Here is a 27,964-nt window from a genome sequence, read left to right as displayed (position 1 = left end):
GTTGTTGTTTAAGCCTGGGCTGGATTCAAACCTGCCAGCTCCAGTGTATGTGGCTGGCACCCTAGCTACTGAGCTACACGCACCAAGCCAAGAGCAGAGGTTCTAAAGGTAGATATCTAGGTTCAAATCCTAACTCTGGCACTCAAAGCAGTTTTCTTAAATTCACTAAGCCTCTAGTTCCCTCATGTTTAACAAAGTAGCTTTGCGCAGTGGCAGTATTGTAGCCAATGAGGTTTATCTGAGGCGCGATTATTGCTCATTGAAACAAAGTAATAGTACAAACCTCAAAAGGTTGTTGTGAGGCTCAAATAAGATAAGCCCACTGTGTAAGGCACATAGCACAATGTATATATACATATATGACATAAGATATATTAATATATCTATAAAATGAATAATTTCAACATGAGAAGTAGCAGAGGAAGAATATAGGCAAGTGAAAGCTTTGTCTTAATAAAGACAAGAAGGTATCATTATTGATTAACTCTAGATTTAAGAGAAATAAAAAGTGGGGCGGCGCCTGTGGCTCTCAGTGGGTAAGGCGCCGGCCCCATATACCGAGGGTGGTGGGTTCAAACCCGGCCCCGGCCAAACTGCAACCAAAACATAGCCGGGCGTTGTGGTGGGCGCCTGTAGTCCCAGCTGCTCGGGAGGCTGAGGCAAGAGAATCGCTTGGGCCCAGGAGTTGGAGGTTGCTGTGAGCTGTGTGAGGCCACGGCACTCTACCGAGGGCCATAAAGTGAGACTCTGTCTCTACAAAAAAAAAAAAAAAAAAAGAGAAATAAAAAGTGTAAATATATGTTAAAATCTTTTTTTTTTTTGAGACAGAGTCTCACTATGTCACCCTCGGTAGAGTGCTGTGGTGTCACAACTCACAGCAACCTCAAACTCTTGGGTTTAAGTGATGCTCTTGCCTCAGCCTCCCAAGTAGCTGGGACTACAGGTGTCCACCACAACACCCGGCTATTTTTTGGTGTAGTTGCAATTGTTTTTAGCAGGCCTGGGCCAGGTTCAAACCCACCAGCCCTGGTGTATGTGGCCGGCACCCTAATAACTAAGCTACGGGTGCCAAGCCCCACATGTTAAAATCTTAAGGATTGGCCTTTCTGTTATAACAAGAGGCCTATTTGGTGTCTGTGGTGAGCATATCTTGCTCTGAAACCTATCTTTCTCTTCCTGAGTAAACTTTGTTTCATGCTTTCCCTGCTTTCGGTGTGTCTGGTTCTTTGGCCAAGAGCACATTAAGAACCAAGAACACAGACAACTGCCAACCCAACTCGGATCACTCTGACCAGATCCCAAGGATACCTAATTGGATCTATTACTCCCAGGTGAAGCTGTGGAAAGGCCAAAATCCAGCCCCCAGAGACAAGGACTCCAACACTGGAGGTAAATATTGTGTACTCCCTTGGAGGATCTCCACTACCTGTTCAAGAAGACTTCTCTAACTGTGGTTCCTTCAGGTAAGAAGTACAAACTGTTTACCAATGGACAAGACATCTTTTGCCCAGGTAAACCAAACTGTACATATCCTAAGGCTAAACCAGACCTGCTGGATATGCCTGTCCACTAATAAGTCTGGACAGGACAACATCAATGCCATCTTAGTGTCTAGGTCCAGTCTCCAGAGGCAAGGCAAGACCTCTAGGCCCTGGTGGATTCTTGATAATTCCCCTGGCCATTTTGTTACTTTCCATCCTGTGAATACTAATATTGGGACAAATCCTCATAAATTTTCCAACTAAATTTATATCATCCCAGCCATCAAGCTACGAATGGTCCTATATTCTCTACCAGTCCCAGCATCTTCCTTGTCCTCACACCTGTAAACCATCTACCAAAGACATAAACTAAAGTACCCTGAAGAGACTCACAGAGAACCCACAAGAGGCCACCCTAATGGAAATCATTGCCCCCACTCAGCAGGAGGCAGCCAGAGAGTTAACACCCCTGCCCATGATTTGGGCCTGTAGAATAGAGAGGAGGGAAATGTTTGGTAAATAGTTAGGACCACTGGCTCTTCTAGGGAAAAGGGCACCCTGCAGTGAGGCTGCCTCAAGCAATTGCCCCACCTGAGAAGGACAAGGGCGGGCACTCTGTCTTGGTGCTACCCAACCCTTGACCCTACACCAAGCAAACGCCACACTAAGGCAAAAAGAAATGCCCATCTCAGCCTCCCAGAATGCAAGGATTATACATGTGAGCCACCACACCTGGCTGCAAAGGATAGTTTTTTTTAGTGAAGACCAATGAAATGGTCAAACCTTTGACAAGTTTTTGTAAAAAGGGAAAGAAGGCCAGTGCAGTGGCTCACGCCTGTAATCCTAGCATTCTGGGAAGCTGAGACAGGTGGATTGCTTGACCTCAGGAGTTCAAGACCAGCCTGAGCAAAAGCAAAACCCCTTCTCTACTAAAAGCAAAAAAACTGAGGTAAGAGGATCGTTTGAGCCTGAGTTGGAGGTTGCTGTGAGCTATGACATCATGGCACTCTACCCAGGGCGACATCTTGAGATTCTGTCTCAAAAAAAAGAAAGAAAGAAAAAAAAGAAAAGAAAAAGAGAGAGAAGACAATTTTTGTAGAAAATGAAAAAGATGGTAAAATTACAGAAATGAAAGAAATTTAAAAATTGTTAAGAGACTATAGAGCACAGCTTTATGCTAATAAATTTGAAATTAGCATTTAGGTGGAATGGATTATTATCTAGGAAGACATTCCATCTTCTGCCATGTATATAATGCATACTTTTTTGCCAAAACTTTTGAGGGAAAAATAAGGATGCACATTATATATGGGTGGCTTAGCTCAGGAGCGGGGTGGAGGGGGTGGGGGGAGCTCCGCAGGCCACCATGCTTTCCCGCCTGGTTTTGCAGGTACATGGGGCTCCAGTTCAGGATCTGCTAGGAGTGGGCCAGAGTGGCCTTCTTTGAGCATCACAATCAGGGGAGGAGGCAGCGGCATGGCTGTCAAGGTAGGTCACAGCAGTGTAGGGTGAGGGCCAAGGCCTGAGGCACAGCTCCGCAGGGGGCACCAGGAGCCCCAGCTGTCCCCAGAGACCTGCCTGGCTCCCTGCAGGCCAAGTAGCTTCAGAAGCTCCCTACCTATTGGCCACACGCATGGCCATCTCTGCCACAGTCTTCAGTATAGTGAGAAGGAAGGGGTAGCCTTCACAGAGAGGGTGACTACAAAAGGGCAGTGTGATCAGCACATTTACCAGGAAGCGTTAGCCCTCCCCAGATGTGTCTCTTGCAGCTGAGAGAGATAGCTACTTTCTTGAGGAAAATTTCCCTGAAAGTTCAGACAGAAAAAGTGAGCGCACATTATAAACAGGAGTGCAATTTACACAGCATAATATGGTAGTTACAAAAAATTTACTCAAAAAGAGGTAAGTGATCAATAACCATTTTAAGAAGTTGAAATGGTAGCCACATACCTCCCCTGTAAAAAAAAAAAAAAGATACCCAGGTAAATAATTTGTTTTGTTCTATTTATATTTTTAGGTTTCAGAGCATAAACAAATGGAAAGCTTCCAATGTATGCTGCCAAGGTAGCCTAACTCTAATAGCAATAAAATGAAACAGCACCAAAAAAGAAATTTAAAGGTTAACTTCATTTATGGAATATATAAATACAAAGTAAGTCTATAAATCAACTCTAGCAGTCCATTAAAAGTACATTATAAATAACCAGGTAAGATATGTCCCAAGAATTTAAAGATTACTCAAAATTAGCATATTTATTAATGTATTACTTAATTTACATATTAAAGGAGAAAAACTATCATCACAATGGATGAATAAAATCTGTCTCATAAAATGGAGTACTCATCCTGATTAGGGAAAAAAAAAAAATCTTTAAGCAAGGAAAGACCAAAAGGAAACTTCCTTAACTTGATAGTTTCTCTACCAACACCTAGAGTAAACCTCCTACGTGATGATGAATAAAAAAAAAATCTCCACTTGTTGCCAGTTATCAGTTTATTGCCTCTCAGCTCCAAATCCTTCCTTCACTGACTTGCTCTGTGAAACGAGGCTATAAACATTTCTTTTGCTAGAGAGCAAAATGGTAAGCTTTGTCAGTAGAGGGCACAAGGGGAACGTGACAGGAGGGCTTGTCTCATGGTTCCAGTGTGCTGCTTCTGTTTCTTGTGCCTGGAGTTGGGCTGCCAGGCATATGTGTGGGACACCCCGTGGCATACATTCACCAACAAGTTTTACTTATACCACAGCAGGAGGATTCTTGCTTGCCAAACACAAGATTTATCCCAAGAATTTAAAGATTACTCAGCATCAGCAAATCTATATTTTATGTTTCCTTAGTAAAAAAGGAAATCTATCTTATAAAATGGAATACTCATCCTGATTTAGCGGGGGAGAAAGCTTTTAGTAAGGTCCACAGTTTCCTGCTTGCCAGCCTCATCCTTCTAGCTGTGAACCAGCTCTGGCCTAGGTCAACCCAGAAATATCTCTGCCATCAAGAGGGCCACAGCCACACCCTCTCCAATGAGTTCTGAATCTTAGCCTTGAGAAAGATCTTCCCTTCCCCCCCATTCCTTCTTTGGATCTTGTCCTCCGGCCCTAGGATGCTCTTTAGAATTCTCTTTTATCCTTCTGAATAACCAATCCCTCAATAGCTCATGACTCTTTTGTTAAATTTTCTGTTCAAATTATTGTGTGGTTTCCATCATCTAAATAGATCATCAATGACACAAATTGGTATCAAAAATAGAGTTTATCCTCAACCTTCTAGTTCACATATATCTCTTTTATTTTTGAGACAGAGACTCACTATGTCACCCTCAGTAGAGTGCTGTGGCATCATAGCTCACAGCAACCTCCAACTCGTGGGCTTAAGTGATTCTCTTGCCTCAGCCTCCCACGTGGCTGGGACTACAGGTACCCGCCACAATGCCCCGCTATTTTTTGGTTGTAGTTATCATTGATGTTTGGCAGGCCTGGACTGGGTTATAACCCAACAGCTCTGTGTAGGTGGCTGGCACCCTAGCCACTGAGCTACAGGCGCTGAGCCTAGTTCACATATATCTTACTAAGGCAGTGGTTTTCCTTCTTTTTTTTTTTTTTTGTTGCAGTTTTGGCTGGGGCTGGGTTTGAACCCACCACCCTCAGCATATGGGGCCGGCGCCCTACTCACTGACCCACAGGCGCTACCCAAGGCAGTGGTTTTCAACCTTCCTAATTGTCACAATTCTTTAATACAGTTCCTGTGGGTCACAACCCACAGGTTGAGAACCGCTGTACTGAGGCATTTAAAGTTCTTGCTCCTTCCTATTCATCAGATACAACCAGCATAATTTCATTAATACAGTGGGCCACTTGTATGTTTTGTGGAATGTCAAAGTGAGCATTATCTCTGCAGACCTTCTTATAGGAAAGAATACAATGGACACAGCCCTAATGTGAGACTATGAAGGTGTACTATTTATTGGCCCTGCCAGGTAAAAGCAAATTGCTTCTGTTGGTTTTTGCAAATTGGCTTGCAAACAAAAACTTTGGCCAGGTTAACAGCAATATACCAAGTATCAGAGGCCACTGAAGACTTCCTCTAGTAAAGATATTACATCTGCAATAGTTGCTGTAATTGGAGTCAACACCCGATTACTTTTGTAATGATCCACACTCACTCCTCAAGATCTACACAACCACTGCACAGAGCAAATAGCTAAGTTAAATGGGGATGTGCTAAGTGTCACCACGCCTGCTTCTTTGCTGCATATCCAGCAGGAGTGCGGCATTGCTTCTGGTTCACTATTTTGGTATAGAAGAATAGTTCCAGAGGATCCTACTTAGCCTTTATTACCATAATGACCTCAAGTATGTATATGGACCCACAGTAAGTCAGACTGGTTAAGGCTTTATCTATCATCTAACCCCCATAATCCCTCATTAGCAGCCATGTTGTTTTGGATCCCCATGAATTAGCATGAATTTAGACCCAATAATTAGTAATCTCAAAAGATCTGAATATTTTCTTTTCTCATTCTGTAAATACCCACAAGTATTTTGGGTAAGGCTTAGGAAGATTTATGGTATACACTGACAGCAATGCTGTAGAGTAGATCCTCAGAGGGCTGTGGCCCCCACCTTTAATGAAGACGTTCTGGGTCTGTTACTTGACTTAGTTCTAGAAACTGGGTGATAGGCCATGACTCTCCATTGTGATGACTCAAATCGGGTTTTTTACTAGACCTGGACTTTTTTTTTTTTTTGTAGAGACAGAGTCTCACTGTACCGCCCTCGGGTAGAGTGCCGTGGCGTCACACGGCTCACAGCAACCTCCAGCTCTTGGGCTTACGCGATTCTCTTGCCTCAGCCTTCCGAGCAGCTGGGACTACAGGCGCCCGCCACAACGCCCGGCTATTTTTTTGTTGCAGTTTGGCCGGGGCTGGGTTTGAACCCGCCACCCTCGGCATATGGGGCCGGCGCCCTACTCACTGAGCCACAGGCGCCGCCCTAGACCTGGACTTTTTTTTTTTTTCTGTTTTGCTGTAATAGGCAGCCCATAAGTATTTTTCTAGGGATAATATTATTTAGCCATTGCCAATATCCCTGTAGGCAAACGCATTCTAATTACCATTCCATTCCTGCTTCCCTTCATGGTAAATGTGCCTACTTTGTCTTTGATAGTTAAGCACTCCCATTTATCCTTTGGCACCAGGATTCTACCATCCCCACTGAAATCGGGAAGGCTGTCTCAAGGACAGAACCCCTTGTGGTCATATTTGGCCAGCACAGGAAAGCAACACAGCTTTTCAGGGACACAAGTGCTCCCCCCATTATTGTATTTCTTGATGTCTTTATAAAGGAGTGTCTTCTGGGCTTTCTCATAGGCTTTGCCCCATTATTTTATTATCGTGCGTTTGCTGGTAGATGTGCAGGTCAAACATAGTTAAATCCACTGTGACATTCCTATATCCCTAAATCTTTGGATTCTCTCCTCCATGTCATAGCAGGAAAACTCTAGCATCTCTCCCTTATCAAAGAAAGGCAACTGTTAGGCCCAGCGAGGTGGCTCATACCTGTAATCCCAGCACTTGGGAGGCCAAGGCAGGTGGATTGCCTGAGCTCACAAGTTCAAGACCAGCCTGAGCCAAAGCAAGACCTGGTCTCTAAAACTTGCCAGGCGTTGTGGTGGGCACCTGTAGTCCCAGCTACTTGGGAGGCTGAGGCAAGAGGATTGCTTGAACCTAAGAGTTTGAGGTTGCTGTGAGCTATGACACCATAGTACTCTACCAATGGCGACAAAGTGAGACTCTGTCTCAAAAAAAAGAAAGTCAATTGTTGAATTGAATCAAGGAACTTAATAGAGTCACCTCCAGCTGACAACCTAATATATTAAATCCAGAATGTCTACTAAGTGTATCCACATCAATGAATTCAATCTAACCTAGTGCCACACTATGTCCCCCAGAACATATAGAGATTTAACCCTCGTTATACACCTACTAACAATGGGGGTACTTGTGCTGGGTCTGAAGGAGCATCCCTTTTCAAGGCATCTTCCTTACATGAAGTTATCACAGGATTTTTGGGCAAAGGAATTCTGGTCTTCTCAGATTCAGGAGGAAGGGCTATATGCACTGACAAGGAAGTCTTAAAGTGACTTGAGGGTTTAAGATTGTCAGTTTTATTTAAATACCCAGATGTCCCCATCCCAGATTTCAGAGTCCCAATGAATACCCAAACTTTCTTTCCCAATGAATACCCAAACTTACAACATGAGAAACTTGGCATGACCATGACAAATTCATGTGTAATCCTGACTATTAAAAGCAAGAATAAAAACAAAAACAGAAAAATAATGCCCCATTATCCCTACTACTAATCAACCCCCATTACCCTTGACTTTCTAGCCATACAATAAGCCAGAAAATAGAAATAGACATAACTAAGGTTATGAAACCTTACCAAGTTGTTTGTACAGAGCTGCCAATGTACACACACAGTGGCAAGTTCATAAACTTAATTGTGAGACATGGTAACAAGGCTAAACATTCTCCAATATTTACTTGGTCTACTATGCTTCTTATAGTCAGCTGATGATTTTGATACATAGTCAATGAATTTTTGTAATGTCTTCCTCAGTTCTGCTTTACACTGACCTCTCTTCATCAGAGATGCTTTGTCTCCTCTCAGAAAAACATTTAATCTCTTTGTACACTGCCATTTTCTTCATGGCATTATCCTCATAAACTTGGACTAACACATTCCTGGTTTGACTTCCACTCTTGACAAATTTAATAAGAAATTTATTTTAGGGCGGTGCCTGTGGCTCAGTGAGTAGGGTGCCCTCTCCATATACCAAGGTGGTGGGTTTGAACCCAGCCCCGGCCAAACTGCAACAAAAAATAGCTGGGCTTTGTGGCGGGCATCTGTAGTCCCAGCTACTTGGAAGACTAAGGCAAGAGAATCGCCTAAGCCCAAGAGCTGGAGGTTACTGTAAGCTGTGATGTCACAGCACTCTACCAAGGGCAACAAAGTGAGACTCTGTCTCTAAAAAAAAAAAGAAAGAAATTAATTTATTTTAGGCGGCACCCATAGCTCAGTGGGTAGAGTGCCAGCTATACACACTGAGGGTGACAAGTTCGAACCTGGCCTAGGCCAGCTAAAACAACAATGACAACTGCGACAATTTAAAAAAATAGCTAGGCATTGTGGTAGGTGCCTGTAGTCCCAGCTACTTGGGAGGCTGAGGCAAGAGAATCGCTTAATTGTGAGACTCTCAAATAAATAAAGTAAATTTTATTTATTTATTTATTGAGACAGAGTCTCACTATGTCACCCTGGCGGAGTGCTGTGGCATGAGACTCTGTCTTAAATAAATAAATAAATAAAGTAAAATAAATTTATTTCTTTTTTTGAGACAGAGTCTCACTATGTCACCCTTGGCAGCCTCAGCCTCCCAAGTAGCTGGGACTACAGACACCCGCCACAACACCCAGCTATTTTATTATTATTTTTTTTGCAGTTGTCATTGTTGTTTAGCTGGCTGGGGCCAGGTTCAAACCCACCACCCTTGGTGTATGTGGCTGGCACCATAACCACTGTGCTACAGGCACCAAGCCTACTTTAATTTTCTGCTTTTTGAGACAGTCTCATTTCGTCACCCTTGTGAGCCACCATGCCCCACCAACAAGAAATTTAATGTGTTTGTTGTTCTATTTCAACATTCTCATGACAAAAACATGCAACAATAATGAACGCAACCCAGCAAGACACCACCACATGTTGACACAAACACAGCTGTGAGACACTGATGTACCAAGGTTGTAAAACCTTACTGAGTTGTTTATACAATGGCGCCAACATAAGTGCATGGTGGCAAGTTCACAAACTTATTGGCATACCTCACATAATTCATACGAGAGGAAATAAATCGTGTAAATAAATAGAAAAATGTTCTGTTCACTTTTATTAGTAAGTTTTAAAATGTAAATTAAAATAATTCATTAAATAAGCAGACTTCTGAAAATATTTAAAATGGCTAAACTACTGAGGATACCTTGAAATTAATGCCTTCATATATTTCTAATGGCAATATAGATTAGAAAGTATTAGCCACATTTATCAAGAGTCACAAAATACCAATCTCTCTCTTATGCTTGAGATTTACTTTTAGTATATAACTGTAATAAAGAAAAGTAGTTCTGTGGGCAAAGTCTTCATAACTGCATTATTTATTAAAATAAAACTTTGGAAACAATCTAAATATTCAAATAAAGGGTAACAAGTAGACTGTGGCATCACCATTCAAGGGAACATTTTATTACATACAATTATTTTAAATTATTTTATAAAAAGTCTGTAATAACATGTGAAAAAGCAATCAGTGATTTGAAAAATCTTCCTTCAACTGAGAATATGTTATTTTTATAATTTAAAAAAAGCAGTAAATTCTTTTCTTAAACTATGACTATGAAACAATATAGGTAGCGGGCGGCGCCTGTGGCTCAGTTAGTAAGGCACCGGCCCCATATACCGAGGGTGGCGGGTTCAAACCCGGCCCCGGCCAAACTGCAACCAAAAAATAGCCGGGCGTTGTGGCGGGCACCTGTAGTCCCAGCTACTTGGGAGGCTGAGGCAAGAGAATCGCTTAAGCCCAGGAGTTGGAGGTTGCTGTGAGCTGTGTGAGGCCACGGCACTCTACTGAGGGCCATAAAGTGAGACTCTGTCTCTACAAAAAAAAAAAAGAAACAATATAGGTAAACAGTTTTTTTTTAAGCTAAATTATGTAAGACAAAATTTTACCTGTCCTCACTTAAATTACAGCCATATAAAATATCTATTCAGGCCAGGTGCAGTGGCTCACACCTCTAATCCTAGCACTCTGGGAGGCCAAGGCAGGTGGATCGCCTGAGCTCACAGGTTCGAGACCAGCCTGAGCCAGAGTGAGACCTCAGCTCTAAAAATAGCCAGGTGTTGCAGTGGACGCCTATAGTCCCACCTACTTGGGAGGCAGAGACAAAAGAATTGCTTGAGCCCAAGAGTTTGAGGTTGCTGTGAGCTAGGACACCATGGCACTCTTCTGAGGGCAACAAAGTGAGACTCTATCTAAAAAAAAAAAAAATCTATTCAGATGAATAACTTAAAAAAATGTTTTTTGCTCTCTTTGATATTTTACAAGTGGAATACAAAAAAAAAAATCAGAGGATAAAAATGTTTTGTTGACCTACCTGCTGCTCCTTTTTAAGGAATACTTCAATCTCCCCATGAATCCGGTTCTCTTCTTCAGTTTTCATCCGCAGTTTCTGTAAGAATAATCAAATACCAGAGATTCTCCTGAGGGGTGAGAATCACAAATTCTTGAGATTAGAAGTTCAGCTTGGATGGCAGTATACTTTTTCTTTACCAGCTGGGATCCCAAGATTTCTACAGCATTACTCTAGTGCTATAATTCAGTTCAACACAATTTGTGTTCACATTGTTAAGGCACGTGGCTGATACCGTGCTAGATATGTGTAAGTGCCCTTCAACAAGAAGACCACAATCCTGTTAACCTGGAAAGTGATGCCCATTTAAAGAGAGAAGCAGCACTTTAAGGGCAAAAGTCGCGTAGGCCTAAGAATGAAAATAATGGAGTACAAGAAAAAAAGTATGTCGTGGTCTTATGCCACGCCTGGGGAATAATTGCCTATTTTTCTTTTTGTTGTTCTATTTCTTTCTTTCCTTCTTTTCTTTTTTTTTTTTCTGAGAAGGGATCTCACTTTGTCACCCTCATTAGAGTGCTGTGACATCACAGCTCACACCAACCTCAAACTCTTGGGCTCAAGCAATCCTCTTGCCTTAATCTCCCAAGTAGCTGAGACTACAGGCGCCCACTACAATGCCCAGCTATTTTTAGAGACAGGATCTCGCTCCTGCTCAGGCTGGTCTCGAACTCATGAGCTTGAGTGATCCACCTGCCTCAGCCTCCCAGAGTGCTAGGATTACAGGCATAAGCCACAGCACCTGGTCTGTTGTTTTATGTCTGTCCAGAGACAAGTATGTCACACTGTGTTGCTGAGGCTGGCCTCAACGTCCTGGCCTCACGTCATCTTCCTGCCTCAGCCTCAGTTTCCTAAGTAGTTGGGACTATTGCACCACCAAGCCCAGTTTTGCCTATTGTTCTTTTAGCCATTTAGCTAGCATTCCGCATTCCTCCTCCAATGAAAAGATCTACCAAGGTGGGCGGCGCCTGTGGCTCAGTGAGTAGGGCGCCGGCCCCATATGCCGAGGGTGGCGGGTTCAAACCCAGCCCCGGCCAAATTGCAACAAAAAAATAGCCGGGTGTTGTGGCAGGCGCCTGTAGTCCCAGCTGCTCGGGAGGCTGAGGCAAGAGAATCATGTAAGCCCAAGAGTTAGAGGTTGCTGTGAGCTGTGTGATGCCACGGCACTCTACCTGAGGGCGGTATGTGAGACTCTGTCTCTACAAAAAAAAAAAAAAAAAAAGAAAAGATCTACCAAGGGCCAGGCGTGGTGCCTCACGCCTGTAAACCCAGCACTTGGAAGGCTGAGGAGGGTGGATTGCCTGAGCTCACAGGTTCAAGACCAGCCTGAGCCAGAGCGAGACCCCGTCTCTAAAAACTAGCCAGGTGTTGTGGTGGGTGGCTACTTGGGAGGCTGAGGGAAGAGGATCACTTGAACCTAAGAGTTTGAGGTTGCTGTGAGCTAAGACACCATAGCACTCTACTGAGGGAGACCAAATGAGACTGTCTCAAAAAAAAAAAAATAATAGGAAGAAAGGATCTACCATTTATTTCTTTCTCCTTGTATTTTTCACTATGACATCTCATCTCTATAAATTTAGCTTTGAATGTAGTTCAGCTCTCTAGATTTTATACTTCTTTACTGGAGAGCTAAAAGGCACTGGCTGAAGTAAACTCCAAACAAAAACCTGCAGATACTGGGCAGTGCCTGTGGCTCAGTGAGTAGGGCGCCGGCCCCATATGCCAAGGGTGGTGGGTTCAAACCCAGCCCCGGCCAAACCGCAACAAAAAAATAGCTGGGCGTTGTGGTGGGCGCCTGTAGTCCCAGCTGCTTGGGAGGCTGAGGCAAGAGAATTGCGTGAGCCAAAGAGTTAGAGGTTGCTGTGAGCCGTGTGACACCACGGCACTCTACCCGAAGGCGGTACAGTGAGACTCTGTCTCTACAAAAAAAAAACAAAAACCTGCAGATACTAAGTGTCTTGTTTTACCATCTTCCTATATTTTATATAACTTTATTATTTTTCCCTAAGAGAACTGGCATTATCTCAGCACTTTGGGAGACCACTTGAGATCAGGAGTTTGAGACCAGCCAGGGCAACGTAAGGAGACCCTGTCTCTCCAAATAAAAAATTAATTTAAAAAATTTAAAAATTAGGGTGGCGCCTGTGGCTCAAGGGAGTTGGGCGCCAGCCCCATATGCCAAAGGTAGTGGGTTCAAACCCAGCCCTGGCCAAAAACTGAAAAAAAAAAATTAAAACTTAGCTGGGCATGGTGGCTTATGCCTCTAGTCCCAGCTACTCAGGACACTGAGGCAGGGGTATCTCTTGAGCCCGGGAGTTTGAAGTTGTAGTGAGTTATACAGACACCACTGTACTACAGCCCAAGTGACAGAGTAAAACCCTGTCACAAAAAGGAAAGAAGGAAGGAGAGAGAAATGGCTAGTGTTTTTTTCTTAAATTTCAGATTAATATGAGGGTACGAATGATTACGTTACACTGTTTGTGTTCGTTAGATGAAGTCCAAGTTGTAGTTGAGCACTTCACCTAGGAGGTGTGGCACATACCCCTACATTGTGCTTGTTAGGTGAGAGCGTGATTAGTGGTTTTATAAAATCAGAATACAATGACCAAGGGGAGAAAATACAACCAATTTTCCAAGTCCTTAATAGGGGTCCTCAAACTGTGGCCCGCGGGCCACATGAGGCAGTGTGATTGTATTTGTTCCCGTTTTGTTTTTTTACTTCAAAAGAAGATATGTGCAGTGTGCATAGGAATTTGTTCATAGTTTTTTTTTTAAACTATAGTCCAGCCCTCCAACGGTCTGAGGGACAGTGAATTGGCCTCCTGTTTAAAAAGTTTGAGGATGCCTGTAAGAGAAGCAAGAGATGTAGCCCCTCAGAATCTCTGCTTGTAAATATGCTAGTCTTTAGGCTTTCTATTCAACTTCAGGTGTGAAGACTGGTGGAGAGATAGGTGGAGGGAAATCTCCCCCTCTCTCCTCCTTTGTTAGCTGATACAGTATTGGGAGTAACAGCTCAAATGCTATCTACTGTACTAGTTTCTTTACTAATGTAGCAGGAATTACCTCAATCTCCTCCAGCAAGAGTTCCTCTGTTTTGTTGCATTTTTTCTGGGTCTGGGCAATCTGCAGCTCAGTGTTTTTTTTCATATACTGATTTTCCAAGTTGGTTTTTGCCTTCATTTCTTGCAATTGATCCTTGAGGTGAGCAATATATTCATTCCGATTCTGTAGAAGAAAGACTAGTTTCTAAACTGAAAATACATTCTACCTCCATTCAGTTTGGTTAGTAGCTTATGCTTACCTTTTCTACTTATAAATCAGTAAAGAACCAAAATTATTATTATTATTATTATTATTTTTGAGACAGAGTCTCATTTTGTCACCTTCGGTAGGGTGCTGTGGTGTCACAGCTCACACCAACCTCAGACTCTTGGGCTTAAGCGATTCTCTTGCCTCAGCCTCCAAAGTAGCTGGGAGTACAGGCACCCACAACACCCGGCTATTTTTTGTTGTTGTTATTGTTGTTGCAGTTGTCGTCATTGTTTAGCAGGCCCGGGCTGGGTTTGAATCCGCCTTCCTTGGTGGCCAGTGCCCTAACCACTGAACTACGGGCACTGAGCCTATTTTTTTTTTTTTTTTTTTAGATACAGAGTCTCACTTTGTCACTCTTGATAGAGTGCCATGGTATCTCAGGTCACAGTAACCTCAAACTCTCGGGTTCAAGCAATTCTCTTGCTTCAGCCTCCTAAGTAGCTGGGACTACAGGCGCCACCATTAACACTCGACTATTTTTAGAGACGAAGTCTCACTCTAGCTCAGGCTGGTCTCGAACCTGTGAGCTCAGGCAATCCATCCGCCTCATCCTCCCAAGTTGCTAGGATTACAGACATGAGCCATTGCACCCAGCAAAAACCAAAATTATTTTTCTGCTATAACACTAAGGGAAACTTAATAATTGTGAATAGTATAAATTAAAATGAAAAAGTAGTTCTCAAAATCAGGACTACAAGATTTTTCATAGGCACACAGATTTCTACAGAGGTTTCCCATTTAGTATCTCATTTTGTTAGAAAGAACAATTGTCAAAATGATCAAAAGAACTGACTTCCCATCCACACCTAGTGATAGCTGTGTGAACTTGGCTGAGTCAATTAAACTTCACAAGTTTTATCTTCTATAAAATAGTAGAAATAATATCTACCCTGCCTAAAATTTTTCTGAGAGGATATAAGAATTCATTGAGAATTCATGAGAAAACTCCTTACCAAATGTTTGGCAATTTTAAGGGCTCAACATTAAGAAAATTATATTTTCCGGCTGGGCACAGTGGCTCACGGCTGTAATTCTAGCACTCTGGGAGGCCAAAGCAGGTGGACTGTCTGAGCTAACAGGTTCGAGACCTGCCTGAGCCAAAGCCAGACCTCATCTCTAAAAATAGCCAGGCATTGTGACGGGCACCTATAGACCCAGCTACTTGGGAGGCTGAGGCAAGAGAATCACTTGAGCCCAAGAGTTTGAGGTTGCTGTGAACTATGACCCTACAGCACTCTACCAAGGGTAACGAAGTGAGACTCTGTCTCTGAATAAGTGAGTAAATAAATAAATAAATTTAAAAAATTATATTTTCAGAAAACGAGAAGAAAGAAAATCAAAAAATAAAAAATAAATTAAAAGGCTGGTACAGTGGCTCATGCCTATGATCCTAAAACTCTGGGAGGCCAAGCAAGGCAGATCACTTGAGCTGAGGAGTTCTAGACCAGCCTGAGCAAGAATGAGACTCTGTCTCTACTAAAATAGAAAATATTAGCTGAGACTACAGGAGTAGTCCCTGCTACTTGGGAAACTGAGGCATAAAGATCCCTTGAGCCTAGGCGTTTGAGGTTGCTGTGAGCTGTGATGACACCATGGCACTCAACCCTAGAGCAACAGAGTAAGACTCTGCCTCCAAAAAAACAAAAATGTATTTGGACGGGCTTAACAGCAGAGTGGAGATGACAGGGGAAAGATTCAATGAACTTAAAGACATATATATTATTACAAATTATTCATCTGATGACCAAAATGAAAAAAATATTTTGATGAACCAAGGAACTGGCAGGTCAACATTAAAAGGTCCAAATTAGGCGGTGCCTGTGGCTCAAAGGAGTAGGGCACTGGCCCCATATGCCAGAGGTGGTGGGTTCAAACCCAGCCCTGGCCAAAAACTGCAAAAAAAAACAAACTAAAAGGTCCAAATTAGAGGTAACTGGAATTACAGTAGGAGAGGTGAGAAGAAATAAAGCTGAAAGAATATTGAAAAAATAATGGCTCACAGTCAGAAAATACCAATACCGAGAGAGGAGACCCGAGAAGGGTGAGGTCTAGAACAGGTCTTCTCAAGGAGACTACAAGGATACACCTGCGGGATGCTCTCCATGGTGACTCAGCTCTTGGGAATTTAACTTGACTTGGGAATTAAACTTAACTTCCTGGAACTTGGAAATTTCCAAGTTCTGTAAAATCCTGTAGTTCTGTAGGGGCTGGAATAGCATCTCCCACTTTATTCAGACTGGCCAATGTGAAGGGTACCTATGGGGTGGAACTTTTTGACTATCGATAAAAAGGGAAAGACCAAGCCAGTCGGGGAGTGCAGCCATTTGGAATTCTGCGCCATAAGCTCCTGGCTGGTGAATAAAGCCCTTCCTCCTATAAACATGGTGTTTGGGTGCTCTTTCTCTCCATTGGGCCTCTTCTTCCTGCAACAATACCAGGCACTCCACCAAGGTGAGAAAGTAAGACTCTGTCTCAAAAAAAAAAGAAAACCCCTCTGGATGTATTTTCTTTTTTCTTTTTTGAGACAGAGTCTCACTACATCACCCTCGGTAGAGTGCTGTGGCATCACAGCTCATAGCAACCTCCAGCTCTTGGGCTTAAGCAATTATCTTGCCTCAGCTTCCTGAGTAGCTGGGATTACAGGCACCCACCAAAACGCCCATCTATTTTTTGGTTGCAGTTGTCATTGTTGTTTAGCAGGCCCGGGCCAGGTTTGAACCCGCACCTGTAGTCCCAGCTACTCGGGAGGCTAAGGCAAGAGAATCGCCTAAACCCAGGAGTTGGAGGTTGCTGAGAGCTGTGATGCCACAGCACTCTACCAAGGCAATAAAGTAAGCCTCTGTCTCTAAAAAAAAAAAAGAAAGAAAGAAAAACTGAGGCAAGATGATCACTTGAGCCCAAGAGTTTGAGGTTGCTGGGAGCTATGGTGCTACGGCACTCTACCAGGGGTGACAAAGCGAGACTGTATCTCCAAAAAAAAAAAAGCTCATTAAATCCACCTTGTACTTGAAAATGCAATACAAATGACATTACTAAACCTAACTACTATGTATAAAAAGGTTAGTAATGTGCTTAATGTCTTCTTTAATAATAGACTTTCCTATCTGGGATGCTAGAATAGAAGAGACTGCCTGAGACAAGGTCTCTAGTAGGGAAGGAGTGGGTAGTCTGTATGGGCAGGGTGTGAGGGTAAGGACAGATTAAGAGCTCCAGAGGGTTGACATCTCCCAGAGCTCTCCTCTGGAAATACTTACACAATCAAGGATAGATCTCCAGTTACTCTATTTATATTTTTAGCAGTATAGACACCCCAAGAGAAACAACAATCTTTCATACATAACTTTTTTTTGCTTGAGAATGATGTTTTCTAAACAGCTGTTTTACAGAAAAACTAGCTGGGGGTTGTGACGGGTACCTATAGTCCCAGCTACTGGAGAGGCTGAGGAAAGTCGATCACTTAAGCCCAAGAGTTTGAGGTTTTTGTGAGCTACAATGATGACATGGCACTCTATCCATGGTGACAGAGCGAGATTCTGTCTCAAAAAAAAAAAAAAAAAAGCAGAAAGTAAACGCTATTTCAGCTGAGTACCTTTTGCAATTATACAGATAAATCTTACCTGTACTTCAAATTGCCGTTCTTTTTTAACATTAACTAGCTGTTTTTGAAGAGATTTTATCTTTTTTCTTCCTTCTTCCTCCCTAGAAGAAATATGATAATTTGTGTTTAGAGCAGTGCTTTTTTTTTGAGACAGAACCTCAAGCTGTCCTACTAGGTAAAGTGCTGTGGTGTCACAGCTCACAGCAACCTCAAACTCTTGGGCTTAAGCGATTCTCTTGCCTCAGCCTCCCAAGTAGCTGGGACCACAGGTGCCTGCCACACACCTAGCTATTTTTTTTTGGTTGCAGTTATAATTGTTGTTTGGTAGGCCCAGGCTGGATTTAAACCTGCCAGCTCTGGTGTATGTGGCTGGCACCTTAGCTGCTTGAGCCACAGGCGCTAAGCCTAGAGCAGTGCCTCTTAAGCCTTACTGTGTATAACGATCACCTGCACATTAAAAAATAGATTCTGGAAAAAAAAAAATAGATTCTGGGTGGCGCCTGTGGGTCAGTGAGTAGGGTGCTGGCCCCATATAATGAGGGTGGCGAGTTCGAACTCAACCCCAGCCAAACTGCAACAACAACAACAACAACAAAATAGATTCCTAGGCCAGGCTCAGTGGCTCATGCCTGTAATCCTAGCATTCTGGGAGGCAGACGCAGGTGGATTGCTTGAGCTCAGGAGTTCAAGACCAGCCTGAGCAAGAACAAGACCCTGTCTCTACTAAAAATAGGAAAAACTAGCTGGATGTCATGGCAGGTGCCTGTAGTCCCAGCTACTCAGGAGGCTAAGACAAGAGGATCACCTGAGCCCAAGAGTTTGAGGTGGCTGTGAGCTATGATGATGCCATGGTACTCACCTAGGGCGACAGAGTAAGACTCTGTCCCAAAAAAACAAAACAAAAAAACCCAGATTCCTGGGCTTTACTGCCAGAGAATCTGATTCAGCAGGTTTGGGATGGGGCCCTGAAGCTTGCATTTCTAACAAGTTCCTTAAAACTTCAAGTGTGGGCTCGGCGCCTGTGGCTCAAGCAGCTAAGGCGCCAGCCACATACATCTGAGCTGGCGGGTTCGAATCCAGCCTGGGCCTGCCAAACAACAATGATGGCTGCAACCAAAAAATAGCCGGGTGTTGTGGCAGGCACCTGTAGTCCCAGCTACATGGGAGGTGGAGACAGAAGACTCGCTTGAGCCCAGGAATTGGAGGTTGCTGTGAGCTGTGATACCACAGCACTCTACCCAGGGCAACAGCTTGAGGCTCTGTCTCAAAAAAAATAAAAAATAAAAAAACTTCAAGTGTGATATTAATAATGCTAATCCATGGAACACATTTTCAGTAACTCTTAAAAAGACTCTTTTAGAAATTAGAGGAAGATGTAATTCTGGCTTATCAGTATTACATCTGAAATAACTACTGCTGAGAAAAAGCAAAGCAGAGTCACAGGAAGAGGAAACAAAAGAATATTTTCTAAGGTAATTTTTTGTGGGCATGAGAATGTGCCTCACAGACCTTTAAACATAGGGAGCATAAGAGAACAAGGTCCCAGCTTCTAGGCTCTAAGATTCTTCACTGTGTGTGTTCTGAAGCCACCCTGCCCATACTGCTCCAACCCAATTACTGAGCGTGGTAGAGATATTAGGGCAGACACTTCAGGGAGAGCCATGACTTCTCTGGTTGACTGGCTCCCTCCTGACCTTGCCAAAGCATCCTTAGACTGCACTGCAGTCTCTTCCACCCAACCTTCCCTCTCCTTCATGGTGGATTAGTCTTGCATCTAATATGGGAGTTTAGTATCACTAAACTAAACTAAACTCCCATCTGTACACTAATGTACAGATTTTTACTCAGAAATTTTTAGAAAGCATGCACTTAATCAGAATCTTGAGATTGTCTTTGCCAAAAAAATTATATATCATGTACTTCCCATTTACAGATCACAAGAAACGGATAAGAAGGTCACAGAACAAATTCTTTCTTTCTACTATTAAATTCAGTATCTCAGGGAAGGATCATTAAACAAATGTTATTTATATGACATTATAAAACTAATACATAACCATTTCAGAAAATCTACAAAATGAAAAAAAAGTGGAAGAAAAATAAAAATCACCTATAATCCCACTATCTAGTGTTAACTATGGTTGAAATGTTATTTTATTTCCTTTCAGTCAATACATACTACAATTGGCGTGGCGCCCGTGGCACAGTGGTTACAGTGCCAGCCACATACACCAAGGCTGGCGGGTTCAAATCCGGCCTGGGCCAGCTAAACAACAACAACTGCAATAAAAAAAATAGCCAGGTGTTGTGGTAGGCACCTGTAGTCCCAGCTACTTGGGAGGCTGAGGCAAGAGAATTGCTTAAGCCCAAGAGTTTGAGGTTGCTGTGAGCTGTGATGTTACAGCACTCTACCAAGGGTGACATAGTGAGACTCTGTCTCAAAAATAAATAAACACTACAATTTCTCTCTTACAAAACTAGAGTTATATTGGATACATATACAATTTTTATCCTAATTTTTTCACTTAACATAATTTTTTCACTTAATCATAAACATACTTTCTATTTTCATTTAGCAGTTAAATACATGCAATATTTCAGTTCCCTCTTGAAATAATATAAAACGCATAATAAAAGGTGTAAACCTACAGAGTCAAAGAGACTGGGGGAAGAAGCAATGCAAATGAGAGAAGTCAATAAAATTAATGAAAATAAAAGTGGAAAAGAGAAAAATAAAATCTAAATGTGTGCAGAATGAGAAGCCAAGAAGAAGAAAACTGAATCAAGCTGTAGACACCAGAAAAACTCAACACACAGATTCCAAGGATGTTTGAAGGGAGAAGTGTGGCACTGGGCTAAATAGAAGTGGCTTGGTTGAAAGTACGACAAGGAATAGTATGACCTCTTCATTCCCTTCCCCAGTTCTTGAGGTCAGGCAACTGCCTTCCCTCTTCGTGGGAGTTAGTGGGGTTTTGTTAGTTTTGGCTACGTTTCCTGGAATGATTGAACAAGGTTATTTGGACTTGGAGATGCTTAGACACAGTGGAAGGTGGAGATAAAAGGCAATGTTAAACACCAGGGGATGGAATAAAATTCTGTTTCCTGCATGATGAGTTTCCCCAATCTCCTCTCCTTGTCTAGTTCTCAATACCTGGGTAGTCAGAGAATAACTACAAAGAATAGCCATTATTTCTTAACTCCCCTCTCTCATACTCCAGCTAAAGATTGGCATATTATCCTCTAAGAATGCTGACTAAACCAAGGGAAAAAAATCTATAGGTCTGGCTCAGTGCCTGTAGCTCAGCGGCTAGGGCGCCAGCCACATACACCAAAGGTAGCGAGTTCGAGCCCATGCCAGGCCAGCTAAACAACAATGACAACTGCAACAAAAAATAGCAGGGCGTTGTGGCGGGGGCCTGTAGTCCCAGCTACTTGGGAAGCTGAGGCAAGAGAATCACTTAAGCCCAAGAGTTTGAGGTTGCTGTGAGCTGTGATGCCACAGCACTCTACTGAGGGCAACATAGTGAGACTCTATCTCAAAATAAATAAATAAATAAAATAAGTCCTAGTTGATGTGTATTTGGAAGAAAAATCAAATGAAGACATTTTTTTTTTGTGTGTGTGTGGTTTTTTGGGCCGGGGCTGGTTTGAACCTGCCACCTCCGGCATATGGGACCGGCGCCCTACTCCTTGAGCCACAGGCACCGCCCCAAATGAAGACATTTTTACAAATAGATAATCATACAGATGAAATCAATCACTGGAAAACTGTCTGCATTGAATATTAGACTTTTCACCCTCCTATGGAATGGTACATACAGATCTTATTAAAATTTATTTTTCTTAATTAACTTCTGAGAAATTATTAATAATAAATATTATATATATTTCAAAACAGAATAGGAACAGATAAAAAATGGACAATGTGCCACCTCTCTTTTATTCCCCAATTTCACTCCTATTAGGTAACCAGTATTAACCTTTTGATATATATCCTTCTACATCTTTCCATTTATTTACTTATTTATTTTTATTTTTTATTTTTGAGACAGAGTTTCATTTTGTTGCCCTTGGTAGAGTGCTCTGGCATCATAGTTCACAGCAACCTCAAACTCTTGGGCTTAAGCAATTCTCTTGCCTCAGCCTCCCCACTAGCTGGGACTATAGGCGCCTGCCATATGCCTGGCTATTTTTAGAGATGGGGTCTTCCTCTTGCTCAGGCTGGTCTCTAACTCCCTGAGCTCAAGCAATCCCCCTGCCTTGACCTCCCAGAGTGCTAGGATTACCTGTGTGAGCCGCATCACCCAGCCTTTTTTTCTTTTTTGAAACAGAGTCTCACTTTACCGCCCTCGGTAGAGTGCCATGAGGTCACAGCTCACAGCAACCTCCAGCTCTTGGGCTTACGCGATTCTCCTGCCTCAGCCTCCCGAGAAACTGGGTCTACAGGCACCGGCCACAACACCCGGCTATTTTTTGGTTGCAGTTTGGCCAGGGCTGGGTTTGAACCCACCACCCTCAGTATATGGGGCTGGCGCCCTACTCACTGAGCCACAGGCGCCGCCCAACAGAGTCTCACTTTGTCACCCTCAGCAGAGTGCCGTAACATTATAGCTCACAGCATTCTCAAACTCTTGGGCTCAAGCGATCCTCTTGCCTCAGCCTCCCAAGTAGCTTGGAAAAGAGGTGCCCAGCACAATGCCCTAGAGACTGTGTCTCGCTCTGGCTCAGGCTAGTCTCAAACTCATGAGTTCAAGCAATCCACCCACCTCGGATCCCAGAGTGCTAGGATTACAGGTATGAGGTACAGTGTCCAGCCAATAGCATTTTAAAATACAACAAAACAAATAAACAACATTACTCTGACCTGATAATGATATCATAGAAATGCATTTTGTTTTCCCTCTCTTTGTTTAAAGCTGCCAGGAGATTAGTGAAAGTGCCTGAATCATTAAACTCCTTAATGGTATCTGCAATCACATCACTGAAAAATTGCCTGTGAAGAGGAACAAAAGAGGAGTTAATAAAATATATTTCCCTACATTCACAAAAGGCTACAGAAGTCATCTAAGACCCAGAGGGAACATCACAACTCAACTGTAATTATCCCATGAATGCCAAACTAGTTTCACATTAGAAAATCTAAAATAGGGCGGTGCCTGTGGCTCAGTGGGTAGGAGGCCGGCCCCATATACCAAGCACGGTGGGTTCAAACTCAGCCCCGGCCAAACTGCAACAAAAAATAGCCAGGTGTTGGGGTGGGTGCCTGTGGTCCCAGCTACTCGGGATGCTGAGACAGGAGAATCACCTAAGCCCAGGAGTTAGAGGTTGCTGTGATCTGTGACACCACGGCACTCTACTGAGGGCAACAAAGTGAGACTCTGTCTCTAAAAAAAAAAAGAAAATCTAAAATAAAATAAAAAGGAATCTATTAATAGAAGCAATATATCAGTAAAGGCTAAAGGAGACAAACCATATAATCATCTCAATGGATACAAAAAAGGCATTTGGCAAAATTCAACATAACTCGTCATTTAAAAACAAACAACAACAACAACAAAACTCTCAGAAAACTGGAAACAACCTGAAAAAGTTTACATACCAAAGACCAACAACAAATATTTAATGTACAATATGACATCATCTATATAACATTTTAAAATATTAAAATGACATGATTTAACATATAAATACAAAATGAAAGTGTCATAAAATGCTAGAGAAATAATGCCAAATAAATGACATGATTTAAATAAAACATATAAATACATAATGAAATTGTCATAAAATGCTAGGGAAATAATACCAAATATAGAAGGAAGTTTATCTTTAGAAGAGGTAAGGCACTGGCATTAGACGCTTCAACTGTATCTGAAATGTGTATCTTTCTTTTGAACTATTTTATCTTTGAAAAAAAGCCAAATCTCTAAACCAACCATGGTAAAATGTTAAAATCTAATGTTACGTATGTAAGTATTCATTACTTTATTCTTTTTCCTTTTTTTTGAGACAGTATCTCATTTTGTTGCCCAAGACTAGAGTGCTGTAGCATCACAGCTTACAGCAACCTCAAACTTCTGGGTACAAGCAATCCTCTTGCCTCAGCCTCCCAAGTAGCTGAGACTACAGGTGCCCACCACAACAAGGGGCTAGTTTTTTCTATTTTTAGAAGAGATGGATTGCATGCTTACTCAGGTTAGTCTCTAACTCCCTGAGCTCAAGCAATCCAGAGTACTATGATTACAGGCATTAGCCACCACGCCTAGCCAACAATTATTTAATAATAGTTAACACAAGAGATTCAATAACTACGTTAAGAAAAAAGTTCTCCTATAATCCCAGTGATACCTAGGATGCCCCTGTAATAGAAGAAAGAGTCTGAAAAAAGGCAAAAGGTTTTATGAGTTGTCCCTTATCCTTTTGGTTAAATTAAAATCTGCATTCCTGCCCAAGGCCAATAACCAAAGGGGCAGAAATATGTTCTTTGTATCTTAAACCACAGGAGATGGCTTAACAGAATTGTCCAGATGTCATAAGATAGTCTTCACTGGAGATACTATAGTTAAATGGCAAAAGCTCACAACTTTCTTTAAAAAAACCTCTGTATTTCTGCTAAAGGGATGATGATGGCTCTTTAACATTAGAGTTTGATATCCTCCTCATTTGCTGGCAAATTAATAAAATTCTCTTTGCTTTTCCTCAAACCACATGTCCTCATTCTTCCTTTGGTCTCAGGACAAGTACCAAACTTTCAGTAGCATCCCAATGAAGGGAAGAAGGCCCTCGAATGCCCCAAGTGAGTTCTTGGCTTCACACTGGAAAGACTTAGAGAGCAATCCAACTAACAATAGGAACTTCATAGAGACAGAGCCTACTTCACAGAGGTAGGGTCCTTTCCTGAAGTTCCAGGCCACCAACCCAAAATTAAATTGTTCATCTAATCTTTCAAGAGATCAGGAGAAAGACAGAGATAATAGCCGAATACCCAAACAGGCCAGTTTTGGCTTACATGATAAGGAAGTCCCCTCTGCTTTAATTTTTTTTTTTTATTGTTTCAGGTTAGTTTGAGGGTACAAAGAATTAGGTTATAATGTTTGCATTTGTGGGTGGCGCCCATAGCTCAATGGGTAGGGCACTGGCCACATACACCGAGGCTGGTGTGCTCGAACCCGGCCCCGGCCAGCTAAAACAATAATGACAATTGCAACAACAACAACAACTACAAAAAAAAATAGCCAGGCATTGTGGTGGGTGTATGTAGTCCCAGCTACTTGGGAGGCTGAGGCAGGAGAATTGCATAAGCCCAAGAGTTTGAGGTTTCTGTGAGTTGTGATGCCACAGCACTCTACCCAGGGCAACATAGTGAGACTCTGTCTCAAAAAAAAAAAAAAAAAAAGAAAGAAAGAAAAAGAAGGGGGTGCCTGTGGCTCAGTGAGTATGGTGCCGGTCCCATATACCAAGGGCGGAGGGTTCAAACCCGGCCCCGGCCAAACTGCAACAAAAAAATAGCCAGGCATTATGGCTGGCACCTGTAGTCCCAATTACTTGGGAGGCTTAGACAAGAGAATCACCTAAGCCCAAGAGCTGAAGGTTGATGTAAGCTGTGACGCCATAGCACTCTACCGAGGGCAACCAAGTGAGACTGTCTCTTAAAAAAAAAAAAATAAATAAACATTTGCAATTGTTATCATTGTGTCCTGCCTCCAAGAGGTGTGCCATATACCCTAACATCATGCCCATTAAGTAGGAATACACCCATCCACCCCTGACTCTCACGCCACCCCCACCTTGAATTGATTTGAGTTTGTCTATTATGTTGCCAAGTATTAGATTGTCTACTGGCATATATTAGTACTGAGTACATTGGATTGATTTTTGCTCCTCCATTCTTGTGATACTTTAATAAGAAGCATGTGTTTCAATTCCATCCATGGCTATGAGCTATGACGCCACAGCACTCTACCCAGGGTGACAGCTTGAGACTCTGTCTCAAAAGAAAAAAAAATATTACACCCTCTTTTATTTATTGTTTTTTACATGCTCTTTTGAATTTAACAGATTTCTTTATTAGCAAGCCTGTTGAAGAGGAAAAAAAAACAGAATAATGAGACAACGGAAATTGTATCTGCCTTTAAGAAACCCTCAAAATTAAAATATACTTTAGGCCGGGTATAGTGGCTCATGGTTATAATCATAGTACTCTGAGAGGCTGAAGCAGGTGGATGACTTGACCTCAAAAGTTTGAGCTCAGCCTGAGCAAGAGTATAAGAAACCCGTCTCTAATAAAGATAAAAAAACTAAGGTGGGGGGGTGTGGAACAACACCTGTGGCTCAGTGGGTAGGGCACCCGCCCCATATACCAAGGGTGGCGGGTTCGAACACAGCCCCAGCCAAACTGCAACAACAACATAGCCAGGCGTTGTGGCGGGTGCCTGTGGTCCCAGCTACTCAGGAGGCTGAGGCAAGAGAATCGCCTAAGCCCAGGAGTTAGATGTTGCTATGAGCTGTGATGCCACAGCACTCTACCAAGGGCAATAAAGTGAGGCTCTGTCTCTAAAAAATTTAGTGGGGTGTTGTGACAGAAGGCTGTAGTCCTAGCTACTCAGGAGGCTGAGGCAAGAGGATTACTTGAACCCAGGAGTGAGGTCTCACTAAGTCGCCCTTGATCTCTAAAGAGTGCCAAGCTGTCACAGCTCACAGCAACCTTAAATTCTTGGGCTTCAGCAATTCTCTTGCCTCAGCCTCCCAAGTAGCTGGGACTACAGGCACCTGCCACAACACCCAGCTATTTTTTTTGTTGCAGTTGTTATTGTTGTTTAGCTTGCCCAGGCTGGGTTCGAACCTGCCCGGCCCGGTGTATGTGGCCGGTGCCCTACCAACTGAGCTACAGGTACTGCCATAACTAATTCTTATTAATGAATAAAATATCACAATAGCTATCAATATGTGCCAGGTAGTGGGCTAAAGCCTTATTTTAAATCCTTGTATGAATGTTGCAAGGTTGCTATTAGTAGTCTCATTTTTAAAAGTTGGAAATAGGCTTGGAGCCTATAACTCAGTGGTTAGGGCACCAGCCACACACACTGGGACTGGTGGTTTCGAGCCTGGCCTGGGCCTGTTAAACAACAATGATAACTTGTCACATCTCATTCCTGACACCACTTGTAAGGGCCCAGGAGTGGTCAGGTCTTGGGCCTGGGTTATCTAGGTTCCAGACATGGACCCATGGACCACTAAGTTACCTTGCTCAGGTCTGTTAGGTGCATGAGGGCTATCTGCTTTAGCTGGAGGGAGAGAGAAAAGCAGTCTTAGAATAGATAGATCTTAGTCTTTAGTGTAGCTTGGTAATCTTCAGCAGAGAGACGCAGTGCTGGCGTTCTGCAGGCAGGAGAGGAGACAAAGTCTGATAGAATGCGCATGCTCTTGACTGCCTGCTCCCCCAGCCTAATATAAGGCTGATCTGGTGCCTCTCCACACCACAGGTGTAGAGACCGCCAATTCACCAGGGCTCTCATCTCACGAGCTCTCATGCTTGTTAAGAGCACTAAATCCCTCTCCATGCCCTTTCCACCAAGCTGGTCCCTTATTGAGCTATACAGGTATTTCTTATAATTCTCACTCTTCCTAGCCTTGGCTATACAGGCTGCTATAATAACTACAACAAAAAAATAGCCAGGTGTTGTGGTGCGCACCTGTAGTCCCAGCTACTTTGGAGGCTGAGGCAAGAGAATCTCTTGAGCCCATGAGTTTGAGGTTGCTGTGAGCCGTGACACCAGAGCACTCTTCCAAGGGTGACATAGTGAGACTCGGACTCAAAAAAAAAAATTTGGAAACAGATGGTAGGAATAGTGCCTGTCTGTAGTCCCAGCTACACAGGAGGATTGCTTGAGGCTAGAAATTCAATATTTACAATGTGCCATGATCTTGACTACCTTCCAGCCTGAGGAACATAATGAGGTATCATCTCTAAAAAATAAATAAATAAAATAAAAATTGAAAACAAAGGCTCAATTACTATCCAAGATCATAGAGCTGCCATGCTTTATTTATTTAATTTATTTATATTATTATTATTTTTTAAGACAGAGTCTCACCATGTCACCCCTAGTAGAGTGCGTGGTGTCACAGCTCACAGCAACTTCAAACTCACGGGCTCAAGAGATTCTCTTGCTCTAGCCTCCTGAGTAGCTGGAACTATAGGCACCCACCCCAACACCTGGCTATTTTTTTGTTGAAGTTGTCATTGTTGTTTTAGCTGGCCCAGGCTGGGCTTGAACCCACCAGCCTCAGTGTATGTGGCTGGTGCCCTACCCACTGAGCTACGGGTGCCGCCAGC

The 27,964-nt window shown here is 42.8% G+C and overlaps 1 protein-coding gene and 1 pseudogene across 3 annotated transcripts in view; one reads left to right on the top strand and one right to left on the bottom strand.

The window, feature by feature from the left end:
• IQCG (IQ motif containing G) overlaps positions 1-27,964 on the bottom strand; it is a 45,467-nt gene that overhangs the window by 6,727 nt on the left and 10,776 nt on the right. For all 3 annotated transcript variants that reach the window (XM_053564511.1, XM_053564510.1, XM_053564509.1), the window contains 4 exons: positions 22,496-22,624; positions 17,651-17,732; positions 13,785-13,946; positions 10,689-10,763 (listed from right to left, as the gene is read on the bottom strand). In XM_053564511.1, the coding sequence (XP_053420486.1) occupies positions 10,689-10,763; positions 13,785-13,946; positions 17,651-17,732; positions 22,496-22,624 (448 nt within the window). The remainder of the gene's footprint in view (positions 1-10,688; positions 10,764-13,784; positions 13,947-17,650; positions 17,733-22,495; positions 22,625-27,964) is intronic.
• LOC128568350 (uncharacterized) lies at positions 199-269 on the top strand (annotated as a pseudogene).

Source organism: Nycticebus coucang, chromosome 16 (genome assembly GCF_027406575.1).
Source record: "Nycticebus coucang isolate mNycCou1 chromosome 16, mNycCou1.pri, whole genome shotgun sequence".
NCBI lineage: Eukaryota > Metazoa > Chordata > Mammalia > Primates > Lorisidae > Nycticebus > Nycticebus coucang.
The sequence above is the reverse complement of the archived record's forward strand: the minus strand, read 5'-3'. Positions and strand labels throughout refer to the sequence as shown.